The 13,001-nt window shown below is 37.0% G+C and overlaps 1 protein-coding gene across 3 annotated transcripts in view; it reads left to right on the top strand.

The window, feature by feature from the left end:
* The window catches only part of USH1C (USH1 protein network component harmonin), a 37,048-nt gene extending 25,860 nt beyond the window's left edge, over positions 1-11,188 (top strand). Inside the window, exons 16-24 of one of the 3 annotated variants that reach the window (XM_053449611.1) lie at positions 2,243-2,299; positions 3,232-3,351; positions 3,763-3,825; positions 4,887-4,928; positions 6,399-6,452; positions 7,119-7,218; positions 7,452-7,561; positions 7,675-7,730; positions 10,724-11,188. In XM_053449611.1, coding sequence (XP_053305586.1) covers positions 2,243-2,299; positions 3,232-3,351; positions 3,763-3,825; positions 4,887-4,928; positions 6,399-6,452; positions 7,119-7,218; positions 7,452-7,561; positions 7,675-7,730; positions 10,724-10,736 — 615 coding nt within the window. In that variant the 3' untranslated portion in view covers positions 10,737-11,188. Of the gene's footprint in view, positions 1-2,242; positions 2,300-3,231; positions 3,352-3,762; positions 3,826-4,886; positions 4,929-6,398; positions 6,453-7,118; positions 7,219-7,451; positions 7,562-7,674; positions 7,735-10,723 lie in introns of those variants that run through there. The other 2 variants (XM_053449614.1, XM_053449617.1) reach the window with 2 other exon arrangements.
* Positions 11,189-13,001: the final 1,813 nt, after the last annotated feature.

The following is a 13,001-nucleotide window of genomic DNA, read 5'->3' as shown; positions in this document are numbered from 1 at the left end:
CAGTAGCCACGGGCGAGTTTAATAAATACGTTTAGTTGTGAAGGGGGTCGTCCATCTTTCATTTCCACAAACAGGGATTTTCTCGCCCCGTGACATTTAAGCCATGTGAACGCGGCTGTTTATTATGCTGCAGCTGAAGAATATTTGCAGAGAAGCTTTCCGCTGGGACGAGTTGTGACGAATCGCCGTCCGAGCCAAGTAACGCGTTCTGGAAACCATCAGCGCAAAAGAAAAAAATAGATTTTAAGTGTGTGATGCGATTTTCAGAACATGTTACTTAAGAGGGGAAATGATAATAATAATGAATAATAATGAATAATAATAATAATGAAAGCGCGGTAACCATCACAGGATGAGGAGCGCGGAATGTTGGCCGCACGCAGGATGTTGGAGTACGTGTCGGGACAGAGCGATCCGGGATACGGGATTTCAGTTTATTTATTTATTGTGTCTGTGAAAAGAAAACCCTAAATATCTGGAAACATCGTTACACGTCAGCCACCGGCATTACATTACAACGAGCCAGGAACACGGACAGACAGACAGACAGACAGACAGACAGACAGATATACTGCAGAGATAGATAGATAGATAGATAGATAGATAGATAGATAGATAGATAGATAGATAGATAGATAGATAGATAGATAGATATAATAGATAGATAGATGGCTGGATAGATGGATAGATAGATAGATAGATAATAGATAGATAGATAGATAGTGATAGATAGATAGATAGATAGATAGATAGATAGATAGATAGATAGATAGATAGATAGATAGATAGATAATAGATAGATAGATAGATAGATAGATAATAGATAGATAGATAGATAGATAGATAGTGATAGATAGATAGATAGATAGATAATAGATAGATAGATAGATAGATAGATAGATAGATAGATAGATAGATAGATAGATAGATAGATAGTGATAGATAGATAGATAGATAGATAGATAGATAGATAGATAGATAATAGATAGATAGATAATAGATAGATAGATAGATAGATAGATAGATAGATAGATAGATAGATAGATAGATAGATAGATAGATAGATAGATAGATAGATATAATAGATAGATAGATGGCTGGATAGATGGATAGATAGATAGATAGATAATAGATAGATAGATAGATAGTGATAGATAGATAGATAGATAGATAGATAGATAGATAGATAGATAGATAGATAGATAGATAGATAATAGATAGATAGATAGATAGATAGATAATAGATAGATAGATAGATAGATAGATAGTGATAGATAGATAGATAGATAGATAATAGATAGATAGATAGATAGATAGATAGATAGATAGTGATAGATAGATAGATAGATAGATAGATAGATAGATAGATAATAGATAGATAGATAGATAATAGATAGATAGATAGATAGATAGATAGATAGATAGATAGATAGATAGTGATAGATAGATAGATAGATAGTGATAGATAGATAGATATAATAGATAGATAGATAGATAGATAGATATAATAGATAGATAGATAGATAGATAGATAGATAGATAGATAGATATAATAGATTGATAGATAGATAGATAGATAGATAGATAGATAGATAGATAGATAGATAGATAGATAGATAGATAGCTGATGGTTCTCATCTGATTTTAAGAATGATTGGATTGGCAATCTTATACTAGAATTGGTGATTTAGAACTCCCATCATGCTCAGCTAGGGACCTGCGTGGAGTTGTGATAACACCGTAGGGAGCAAAATCTAAGGCTGCCTCCTTGTGGGTTAAAATTGCAAATCTTTCTTGGACCCACAGAAACATAGATATGGCCCCATTCAGCAGATCGGCCCAATTCGGCCCCCATCTAGTCTGGGCTCAAACCTTAATCAGTCGTTGGTCTCGTCTTAGATTCAGGAGTCGTATGTCTATCCCAGGCATGTTTTAACTGTATTAACCCTCTACCACTTCTGCTGGGAGACTGTACCACGTATCTACTGGGTTGACCCTGTTTCTTGATCCTGTAAACGGTGTATATTGATTGTATGCATATTTTTATGGAGTCTCCCAATAAGCTATTAGTTGGCTGTACTTTCATACCCTGACAGTATAGTTGTTTCCGTAGCCGTATTTCAAGGCAATTATTCCGACCCTTTCCTCCAAGACGGGAAAATGTCATCCGCAGCCTGACGGCGATAAAATGTATCTGTCAGTCGTTAAATCAGTCATTCCATCTAAAGGTTCCATCTCACAGGTCGTCAGAAATACTTCAAATGTCAGCAAGATCTCGTCTTCCTCCGGCTCCGCGTTGGTACGTCTCCTCCCGTCCCGTCTCGTCCCGTCCTGTCTCCTCCCGTCCCGTCTCCTCCCGTCTCCTCCCGTCTCGTCTCCTCCCTTCCCGTCTCGTCCCGTCTCGTCTCGTCTCCTCCCGTCTCCTCCCGTCTCGTCTCGATGCACGGTTTGGGAATTCTTAGTGCATGCTGGCGGGAAAGTAACGTTTTGGGAAACACGGGTTTCTTCTGCCGTAAACACACAGTATGTGCGCATGTATATCGGCTGCTTGCTTCTGAAATCCCCCTTCGGAGACATTTAAATGGTTCCTTTGTCTTTAGTATAGCTGGGCGCGGAAAGGTCACGGCGCTGACAAATTGGACGTACATTTTTTATTGCGGGATATTTAGGCTGCCGGTGCCGGCGCTCCCATTAAAATAGTTTATGTTACTGAATGATAAATCCCAGGACCGGAGATTAATACGATCCATAAGACTCGTGTGTTACTTTAAAGCACTTGGGATTTTATTAAATGCAGGTAATTACAAAAGCTGCCGTGTCTTTTAATCAGAAACATAGAACCCGCCGGCAGATCGGCCCCATCCGGCCCCCGTCTAGTCACCCGTTTCTCCTGCTGTAAAGACCCAAACCTTAATCAGTCGTTGGTCTCGTCTTAGATTCAGGAGCCGTATGTCTATCCCGCGCATGTTTAATACCCTCACTGTATTACCCTCTACCACTTCTGCTGGGAGGCTGTTCCACTTAACTACCACCATCTTAGTAAAGTAAATCTTCATTACATTCCATTTAACATTGTAATCTGCTAAAGCTTAGGTATGTACTGCAATGCCCAATGAGGGACTGGCCCTTCTGAACAGGGACACTTGGGAGCGGGAGATTTTTCTGCATGCTTGTTTGCAGTGCTTTGGATTGTGTTACAATGCATAAAACCCACTGTTGTCTCTAATGTAGCAGTTTGCTCCAAGTCCACCCACCCACCGACGTCCTGTCGCCCCGATTCCTTCGAAGCCGGTCATGCTGTCTGCTGAGTCTAATTTTATGCTCAGACCAGCGGTGAAGCCGGACCCCCTGGTGAGAACCTTATTTCTAATTTCCGGAGTCTCGTAGGGCGTCCACCGGCCCGGGAGAAATCATTGCTTATTACACCTAAGAATAAACCCTATAGATCAGCCGATGCTGTCCATTTTGCTGATATCAGCAACCATTGATTGTTATTGATAGTTACTTTGGGGGAGAAGAAGTACCCTGAAGAGCCAGCATATGCAATAACTTATCGGGGATATTCAATCAGGAACGTGCGTTCTAGAGCTTGTGTTCTTCTAGATAAGGAATGGGCAGTCTAGCTCGCCAATTAGTCTGAAACACCGTGCAGGTTTACTTTACTATAATAAGTGTTAGGTATTTTAAGGTATTATTATATACGTTCTGCTTGTGCTACAAACGAAACTCCTTTTTCATTCCCTTTTTTAATTTTACTTATAGCCGCCGGAGATGTTAAAACGGATGGTTGTGTACAACACTCCACTTAGCGGAAGCCGAAAACAAGTAACCACCCATGAGCGATAATCTTTTCTAGAGATGAGCGAAATGTTTTTACCAAAATCGTCAAAAATTTCTGAAAACGTAGAACAAAATCACACTGTGATTGGAGTACATCCAACATCACCTGATCACCTTCTTTATTTTCTAATCCTGCTTGAAATAGACGAAAAATTATTTGTTTTTTACTAGAAATATTGAATCCCGAAAAACAGCAGAATTCATATTAATTTCAAACTTGCAGGAACCATTTGGCTCATCTCCCTTTGTTTTCTTTAATGGTTCTTCTTGGTGTTTTTTATTTCTTTATTTATTTTACATTAAAGTGGAAGATGAATATAATAGTTGTGTGCCCCGGCCTCTCGTCATAAATGATGGGAAATCAACTTTATAAGTAGGAAACCAAAATTCTGCAAAAAATATACTATTTTTTTTGAAAATGAAGGATGGAGATCCATTGGAGGTTCCTTGGACAACTTAACCCCTTAAGGACAATGGGTGGTCCCTAAACCCATTGAAAACAATGCAACAATGCAGGGGTTAAATAAGGAACTCAGGGTCCCAGTTTGGTTTTTGGCTGGCGTTGCTCCACGTTGGGACCGTGAGTTCCTTATTTAAGTCGTTACTGTTGTTTACATTTTAAAGAAAAAAAAATATTTCATATTCTAACTCAACTGGGGATTTCCAAGCTTACTTAAAACTTTAGCTGCTCGACTAAATACATCACATGCATCCAAGATCACGAGGACGCAAGGATATATTTATAGCTTAATACGTTCATCTTAATACGAACATTCCAAATAACTGTAATCCACCTCGGAATGCAGAAGAAACCATCATAAAAACCTTGTAACCCCTTCCGAAAACAGAAATATCGTTAAATCTTCAGTTTTCATGAAACGGATAAATAATTTCTGGCTGTCAGGAGGACGCGTCTGTCTGATTTTATCCCTCGGTTGTTTTTTTTTTTTCTACCTTTAACTTTCCTTTCCCGATTTCTTGGTGTTCTCTCCGATCTGCCAGACGTGAGCTTGTGTCTGATTTTAGTGTCATTTGTGTCATTTGAGGGCTTCCAGAAGTATGTAGAGGACTTTGACCCGTACACAATGGTAAGAGCAAACTATCGATTATTTCAAAGTGCTTTATATGTATCAGCTAGGAATATGTATCACAAGAAATAAACTGGCGTTTAATCGAGAAGGAAAATGCCAAGACTATTTCATCCCAATATGCCTGTCTTGTAAAATAAAACTTGGGAAGGGTTGTATATTATTATTATTATTATTATTATTATTATTATTATTATTTATTTTCTATTATTATTGTTATTATTATTATTATTTTTCTATTATTATTATTTTTTTCTATTATTATTATTATTATTTTTCTATTATTATTATTATTTTATTTTTTTCTATTATTATTATTATTATTATTTTTCTATTATTATTATTTTATTTTTTCTATTATTATTATTATTTTTATTTTTTTATGACTATTATTATTTATTTTTATTTTTTTATTACTATTATCATTTTTTTTCTATTATTATTATTATTATTATTATTATTATTATTTTTTATGACTATTATTATTTTTTTTTTTTTTTTTATTACTATTATTATTTTTTTTCTATTATTATTATTATAATTTATATTATTATTACTTGCTCTGGGTTAGCCTTTAGATCATTACCATCCATACATTTCATTCTGATCACTTCGATTTAAAGTTTATTTTTTGATGAGATGAGGATGGTATGCAAAATGTTCTATTAAAACCAGAAATTTGTGAAAACACAAACCAATTTTTTTTATTTAAACCACATTGTTTCATTTCCCAAACCCAGCGAGGGGAAGAGCAAATCCTACATCATGTGACAGTTTCATTATTTATTTTCTTATCCCGCTTGAAACAGGCCAAAAAATCCACCTCCAAAAAAACACCTCCAAAAAAATCCTTTTTTTTTTTTTTTTTTTTTTTTTTTAAAGAGAAATGTGGCATTCCCTGCCAAAATTCCCATTGATTCTATTTTTCCCCTAAATGTTTAAGTGGCAGTTTGTCCTCGGGTGAAGTGTTAGTAAATTGTAGTTGAATAATGTTTATGCGCATGGTCTATGTATCATAATACCATAGGCCATCGAGCTCTTTTTATCTCAGTCCCTGGTGGTTGGATTAAACCGTTGAGGTTGCTGACGCCGAACATAAGTTTTAGCTTTTCCTTCGGTGACAGATGACGAGCTGTGGAGCGGCGTGAATCTTATCTCATTTATTTGGCCAACAAACCCAATCTTCGTCCGGAACGGACTCATCTGTTCGCATAAAGGCGAGAAGAACTCTAAAACGCTTTGGGTGAATTTTTTGAGGGCCTCCATAAAACCTCTTGTATTTTTTTTTTGTATTTTATGTCCTAAAGAATATATTAGATCTTTTTTATGAACTTTTTTATTCTATATGGAACGTTGGTTTGTAAACTCTAGAACTTTAGATTTAATTTAGATGATGACATAATTATAGATCTTTTTTTTTTCCTGTATTTTTTTATAAATGTTTTTTCTGGACCACGTTTTGCTTTTTAGTTTACTCCCGAACAAATTGCCGGGAAGGACGTCCGACTACTCAGGATAAAAAAGGTAAATATAGTAGCGATTGAAAGGATGTTAATAGTTTAGTTCTCTTTGGAACAGTTCATCCTTTATTACATTTTTAACAAAATTTTACTTGCCGCTGTCATCCTTCTCCTGATTGGCTGCACATTTTAATTTTTGTAGCTTTTTATAGAACATTGTATCTATTACCCCTCATTAAATAATTTCTTTCTTTCGTAATTAAAAAATATTTTACTATAATTATCTAAAATGGCTAAAACATAAAATTTGCAAGTAATATAGACTAAATATATATATATTATTTATTATTATTATTATTATTATATCATTATTATTATTACTATTATTATTACAATTATTATTATTATTATTATATCATTATTATTATTACTATTATTATTACTATTATTATTATTATTATTATATCATTATTATTATTATTATTATATTATTATTATTATTATATCATTATTATTATTACTATTATTATTATTATATCATTATTATTATTATTATTATTATTATTTTATTATAATTATTATGTGATTAGTCCATTATAGAAATGGTCTTTTTCCCAAACTGTTGATGTTTTTTACCAAGTCAATATGTTTGAAGTCCCAAGTAAAACGTGCTTTAGAATTTATTGCAAAAACATGATTTTTTTTTTAAAAAACAACGTATTTAACGCAGGAGGGATCCTTGGACCTTGCGGTTGAGGGCGGCATCGATTCTCCGATCGGGAAAATAGTGGTATCCGCGATTTATGACGGTGGGGCGGCTGACAGCCACGGTGAGAACGTTTACTAATTACAGACATTTAAACAGACTTAGTTTACTATATTTTCTTTATAACAACTAAAAAACAGAATTGATATTAAAATATATATTAATACATACTTTTGGTGGACTCAACGCAGGCTTCTGCACCGTTGTATCCAATGACTTTTCTAGAATACTTTTGACTGCATTCACCAAAATGTCTTCTAGAAAACGCGTAGAATGCATATTTTTTCTCTCTTGTAGGGGGGATTGTGAAAGGGGATGAGATCCTGGCTGTGAACGGAAAGATATTAACAGACGTGACCCTCACCGAAGCGCAAGCAACGCTAGCGAAAGCGTGGAACATCGGAGGGGTACGTACCTAGCGCCCCGGCCAACGGCCCCATCTACCCAGGGCAGCTTTTCTTGTGATGTTTCAAGGTCGATGCGTTCCTCTTATTGTTTGTACATTTATTATTCTTTACAGGACTGGATAGACCTCGTCATTGCCGTATCCCCACCCAAACAGTACGATGACGAAGTGTAAGTATTTTAATACATCGTCGGTTTTACATTATTTACATTATTCTGAATCTACTCCTCCAATAGCCCAGAAAGACATATATTTATTTATAATGCATTAATCACCATTTTTATGTTGAGCCCCAACAAGGTTGTTGACCACTTCCGCGTAGTTCTCTAGTTCTTCTGTTCTAAAGAAAAGTCATACAAGATGGGAGCGTTCTTGGGTATAAATCTCAAGGTTCTACTGGCCAAGTCAATGATATTTCTGAATGTCGGTAGGCTCTAAAATTCTTTCCTTTGTCCTTCACCATCACACCGGGGGCAATACGTTGACCCAGAACTTAGTCAGACAAGATCAGGAGGACATCTTACTTGTGTGCCTCTGGCTTTTCAAATCTGTCTTCAATACCATTGTAGCAACCTGACTTTTTCTATATATTCCTTTATGTCTATATTGGTTGCCCGGTGTCATGGTCTACGTTACGATGTCATAGAGTGGACATCTTTTTTTTTTTTTTTTAGCCCCCTTGCAAAGGTCCGCATCCCACCAGACACAACGCCGTTTGGTAACGGCGACTCTGTGTACAGGCAAGGGTTTCTCATGCAACTGCAATAACCCACCGAGGACCGCAGAGAGAGACCAGGTTTCTGCGCTACGGCGTCTGTGTGAAGCATGCGTCTCCGTAGCGAACGCACGGCTCGGTGTGACAAGCAGAACATGGTTCTTTGGACTGTTTCCTAACTCTTATGATAACGCAGAATCTATTTTCTGCCTCGTAAACACTCAGGGCTGCACTTTACACAACCATGAAAGAAGTTACTTCTATTAACCCCTTAATGACAAAGCCCGTACATGTACGGGCTCAAAATGCATTTTCTTCAATGGGTTAATGGACCGCCATTGTCCTTAAGGGGTTAATAGAGCAATGGCGGACTCTACAGCGCTATTCCAATAGGAGAGCCAAAATCCATAGTAATATTTAACTTGGCAACATTCATAAATTGATTACCGTATATACAAATTTGTCGATATTTGGAATCCTCACAGTTCCGCACATTCTTATTTAATTTTTTTTTCAACATTTTTTAAACATTCTTCTACCTTTATTCCAAATACATCACATGGGGGATAGTGTGAAAAACAGAAATGACATTTATTTTAAACTAAAAAAAAAAATATTAAGAAGAAAAAAAAGAGAGAAAGAAGAGAAGCCCAGATTTTACAATAAATAATAGCTTTTTTTTAACCAAAATAAAAGAATCCGTTTCCAGTTTTTGTACAACCTAACTAAGCGATTCCATTTCTGGGTTAATTCCAAGTAACAAATGAATCACTGAGATAAGGCAAGGAAAGTCAACGCCGGCTGTAAACATTCAATTTGAAAGCCGTCCGTTTTTATCCAAGTCACTGGAAATGGAATTAATCGGATTGAATAGCGTGGGGATGATTTTATTCCTGGCAGAAATGAAATGATGCCGTTTTTACTTCAGTTTGTGTTATTAATTGTACTTTTATTAATCAATGTGAGAGCAAACATTGTTGTCTCCCAGCGTTACATGTATCGGATGTTTCTCTTGAAGAAATTTTAGCTCTGAGCTGCAATTTTAGGTTATTTTGTGATATTTTGGTGTTGCCTCCACCTCCCAAAAACCACCTTCCCGATGACTGCTTTATGGTAAAGCGCAGCAATTCCTGGCCCACCCCCCCCCCCAGTAGCCGGTTTGTTTTTGGGGAGCATTTTGTCATATTTCCCAATGCTGTTAAAGAGTTGAGATTCCAAAAGAATCCGATCAATGGCATATTGGGACTGGGGGCGCTGCCATAGGCTTCACCCAAGGGAGATACCCAGACACCCACCCAACCGACCAATGACTCAGTTAGTCTAAAAAATATTATTATGAGTTTTTAATATTTATTTGCAATTTACTGCAAGATTAATACGGGACGGAAATACATTTTATATGTGCAGCCTATTTTTAGACCTATATTTGCAGCCTTAAATATTAATAATAATAATAATAAAAATAATAATAAATAAAACAATCCAAAGAACTAATTTTAGATTGCATGGGTTTTTATTTTTTTTTGTAAACACACCTATGCTTCAAAAACATTCATTGTTAATTTTTATATTTAATTTTAAGTTAGATGAGAATTGTTAGAAGAATTAAACAATTATCGCCATGCGTTAGAACGAATAAAAATGATGTTCATGTATTCATATCGAGGCCTCTTCAATTTACCCACTTAGCACCGGCCAGAAATGTAAATATCGCCTGCCCGCTGGGTAATAATTATTTATTGGTTTTAATCTATGTTCGCCTGCTAGGGAAAAGCTTGTGACGCAAGCGAAAAAAAGGCATAATTTGTCTTCCGAGCACAATAGGTAGATTGTAAACCTCGATTTCTATATTTACGTGGCTCGATCAGTCATAATATAACTGGTTTCCAGCACAACGGTGCATTTAGTCAAAGCCTCGGGCAGACGATACGACATTTGTACGAATATCCCGGCTAATGGATTGTTTGCCCGGGAACCGTGTGTTCATCCGCCACAAACACATCATAGAGTTGTATAGAACTTGAAGCCGAAGGTTATTTTTGTCAATTAAATGCTAAATTTTTGAAGTATTCTGACCTTTAAGGGCATATCAACAAATAATGTGTGTTTTATAGGGAACTTGCACTAAACAGGAAGTGGTTACTATAATTAGACAGATAGAATTCTACTACTTCCTGTGGGTTTGGAGATGATCAGCTGAACATGCGCTTATGTACCGCAATGCTCACTGGCTGTGTCCAGCACATTGTGGGTTAACATTATTTTGTTTAAAATGTAGAAATAATGAAAATACAATGTATTTATACAGCTAACCTGACTTATAGATAAGGAAATAATCGAACGGGACTCTCAGGCCGCTTTCGTTTTTGATTCTGCTAATTCTAATGCTTAGAAATAAGTATTAAATATTTTTTTAATTTATGATGATTTTTTTATTAATTTTTTTAGGACTCTATTCTAATAAAAAGTGGAAAAGAGGAAAACTGAAGAAACGCCATTGAAAACAGAGGGGTCTGTAGACGGATGAACACAGCTGTCGCCAACAATGCAGCTGAACAAATCAAATGAAAAGATAACCCTGTAGTGATAAGAGAGTCTAGAACGGTTCTAGAGGAAATCAAGATAATCACAGCAAATAGTACAGATTGTGATTGTTTTTTTTTTGATATATATATATATATATTAGTCTGATCATAACTTGCATTCTGCGCATGTTTACAATAGTTTAAAAAAGATGCAATAGTATTTATTTAAAAAAATACAAATTAATGTTAAACATGAATGACAGGGGTTTTGCCATGAAGACTAACTGGTTGTAGTCAAAACTCAGGATTTCTCAAGCTGGTGATGTCAGCAGTGATGTCATAACCCAAAGGCATCTCCTGAAAATGAATAAATTCCTTTTTTTTCAAATTTTGGATAATGTTCTTGCTTTTTTTCTTTATTTGCTAGGGAATCATGTATAGGTAAATGTATATTTCTGGAGTCTTGTGTCACCATAAAGAGGTCAATGCATGGAACGTATAAGCGCTGGTTACCCTTTAGAATGTCACGATGATCTTGTTACATTGGAGGTGGCCCCATTGCTTGTTGGCCAATGAATTGGATGAATGTGATGGGTTTATGCAGGACATCTGGAAGCCATTGGAAATCAGGTTACTCCAGACCCTGTAACCAGCTCTTAAGGCAGCCAGACCGCACAACGTATGGTCCTAGTCATGGAAAAAGTCTAAAGATCAGGTGCGGTGATGTTCCGTGCGCATTTTCCCACACAATTAGTCTAATGACCCTTTGTGTTGAGCTGCAGTCCCCTGATATGCGCAGCTACGCAGATGTCAGCAGATGTTCAGCAGACGACAAACAACAAGGTCCTTCCACCGGGAATTGGAATGAAACAAGAGGTGAAGAGTCAACAGGACATTATATCACTGGCCATCTCCGCTGCGCTGCCCGGAATTTATTATTATTATTGTTATTTTTATTATCACAAGAAGCTTATGCTTCACAAAGGTTTTGTTTGGAACCCTTTGGTTGAACGCCTTCTCTGAAACATTGTATCGTTGGCTGTACTAATATTATACACAGGGCCGGCCCAAGACTTAATGCCACCTCGGGCGAAGTTTAAAATGCCGGGGGGGGGGGGGCGGCATTTTAAACTTCGCCGACACCATTATCTACCCTAACCCCCCCCCGTTTAAAGGTACTTACCTTTAAACAGTCCTGCGGCGAGTCTCCCTGCTCTGCCACGGTGCTAGCTTGTAATGCTGAGCGCCGGAAATTGACGTCACTTCCGGCGCTCATCATTACAAGCCGGCACCGAGACTGAACAGGGAGACTCGCCGCAGAGGAGAGAGAGAAGCGCCGAGCGGGGAAGCGAAAACCAATCGGCGCCCCTCTCTCCTCCGCTCCAAAACAAAAAGGGCTTGGGGCGGCAAAGTGCCGCCCCTTCAAAAGTGCCGCCTGGGGCAATTGCCCCAGTCGGCTCCATTGTAGGGCCGGCCCTGATTATACATATACCTCCAACACATGTTCTTAGGGATAGTTATCATACTTAACAGTCATGCCATGAGACAGCACACCCCACAACATCATTTATACTGGACTCCCTGCGGACCTCCAGCCTCCGCCTGGCATTGGCAGCGAGACCTCTAACGGTCTAATAAAAGTCTAATAGAGATTCCAAAAGTCTTATAGAATAGACTGTTATGCGTGGAGCGGAGTTACTAGCGATCTGGTGTACTTTTGGGATGACCAGAGCCAAAAAGACATGATCCCCCCAAATCTCTCTTCTTCTATATGTGCTGAAAATACACAGCACCCTGGGAGTTGAGTTATGATGTCATTATCACAGAAGAATAGAAACATTATTTCACAGAGAGATACTTATTGTCTTTTCTAAATGATTATATCCAAATCCAACCAGCACACTAAATTGCTTTAAAGACCACAAGGACTACAAGAAAACCATTAAATACCAGTAAACATCATATCTAATGAAAAAAAGCATTTAATACGAATAATTCAACTATTTGTCATCCCATCTTTGTCATTATGTACGATTCCACGATCAGATCCAAAACGCTCGATCATATTTGTAGGATTGTAGGATCTCGATTTGTAGGAGACAAAGTTTGTCTTTCACACCCAATTTTAGAAAATGTTTAGATTGAAAGGATACGAGAACTACAATGTTTCCAGTATCCAATAAAAGGGGTTTTTTTTAATA

This window comes from Spea bombifrons, chromosome 10 (assembly GCF_027358695.1).
Source record: "Spea bombifrons isolate aSpeBom1 chromosome 10, aSpeBom1.2.pri, whole genome shotgun sequence".
Taxonomy (NCBI): Eukaryota; Metazoa; Chordata; class Amphibia; order Anura; family Pelobatidae; genus Spea; species Spea bombifrons.
The sequence above is the reverse complement of the archived record's forward strand: the minus strand, read 5'-3'. Positions and strand labels throughout refer to the sequence as shown.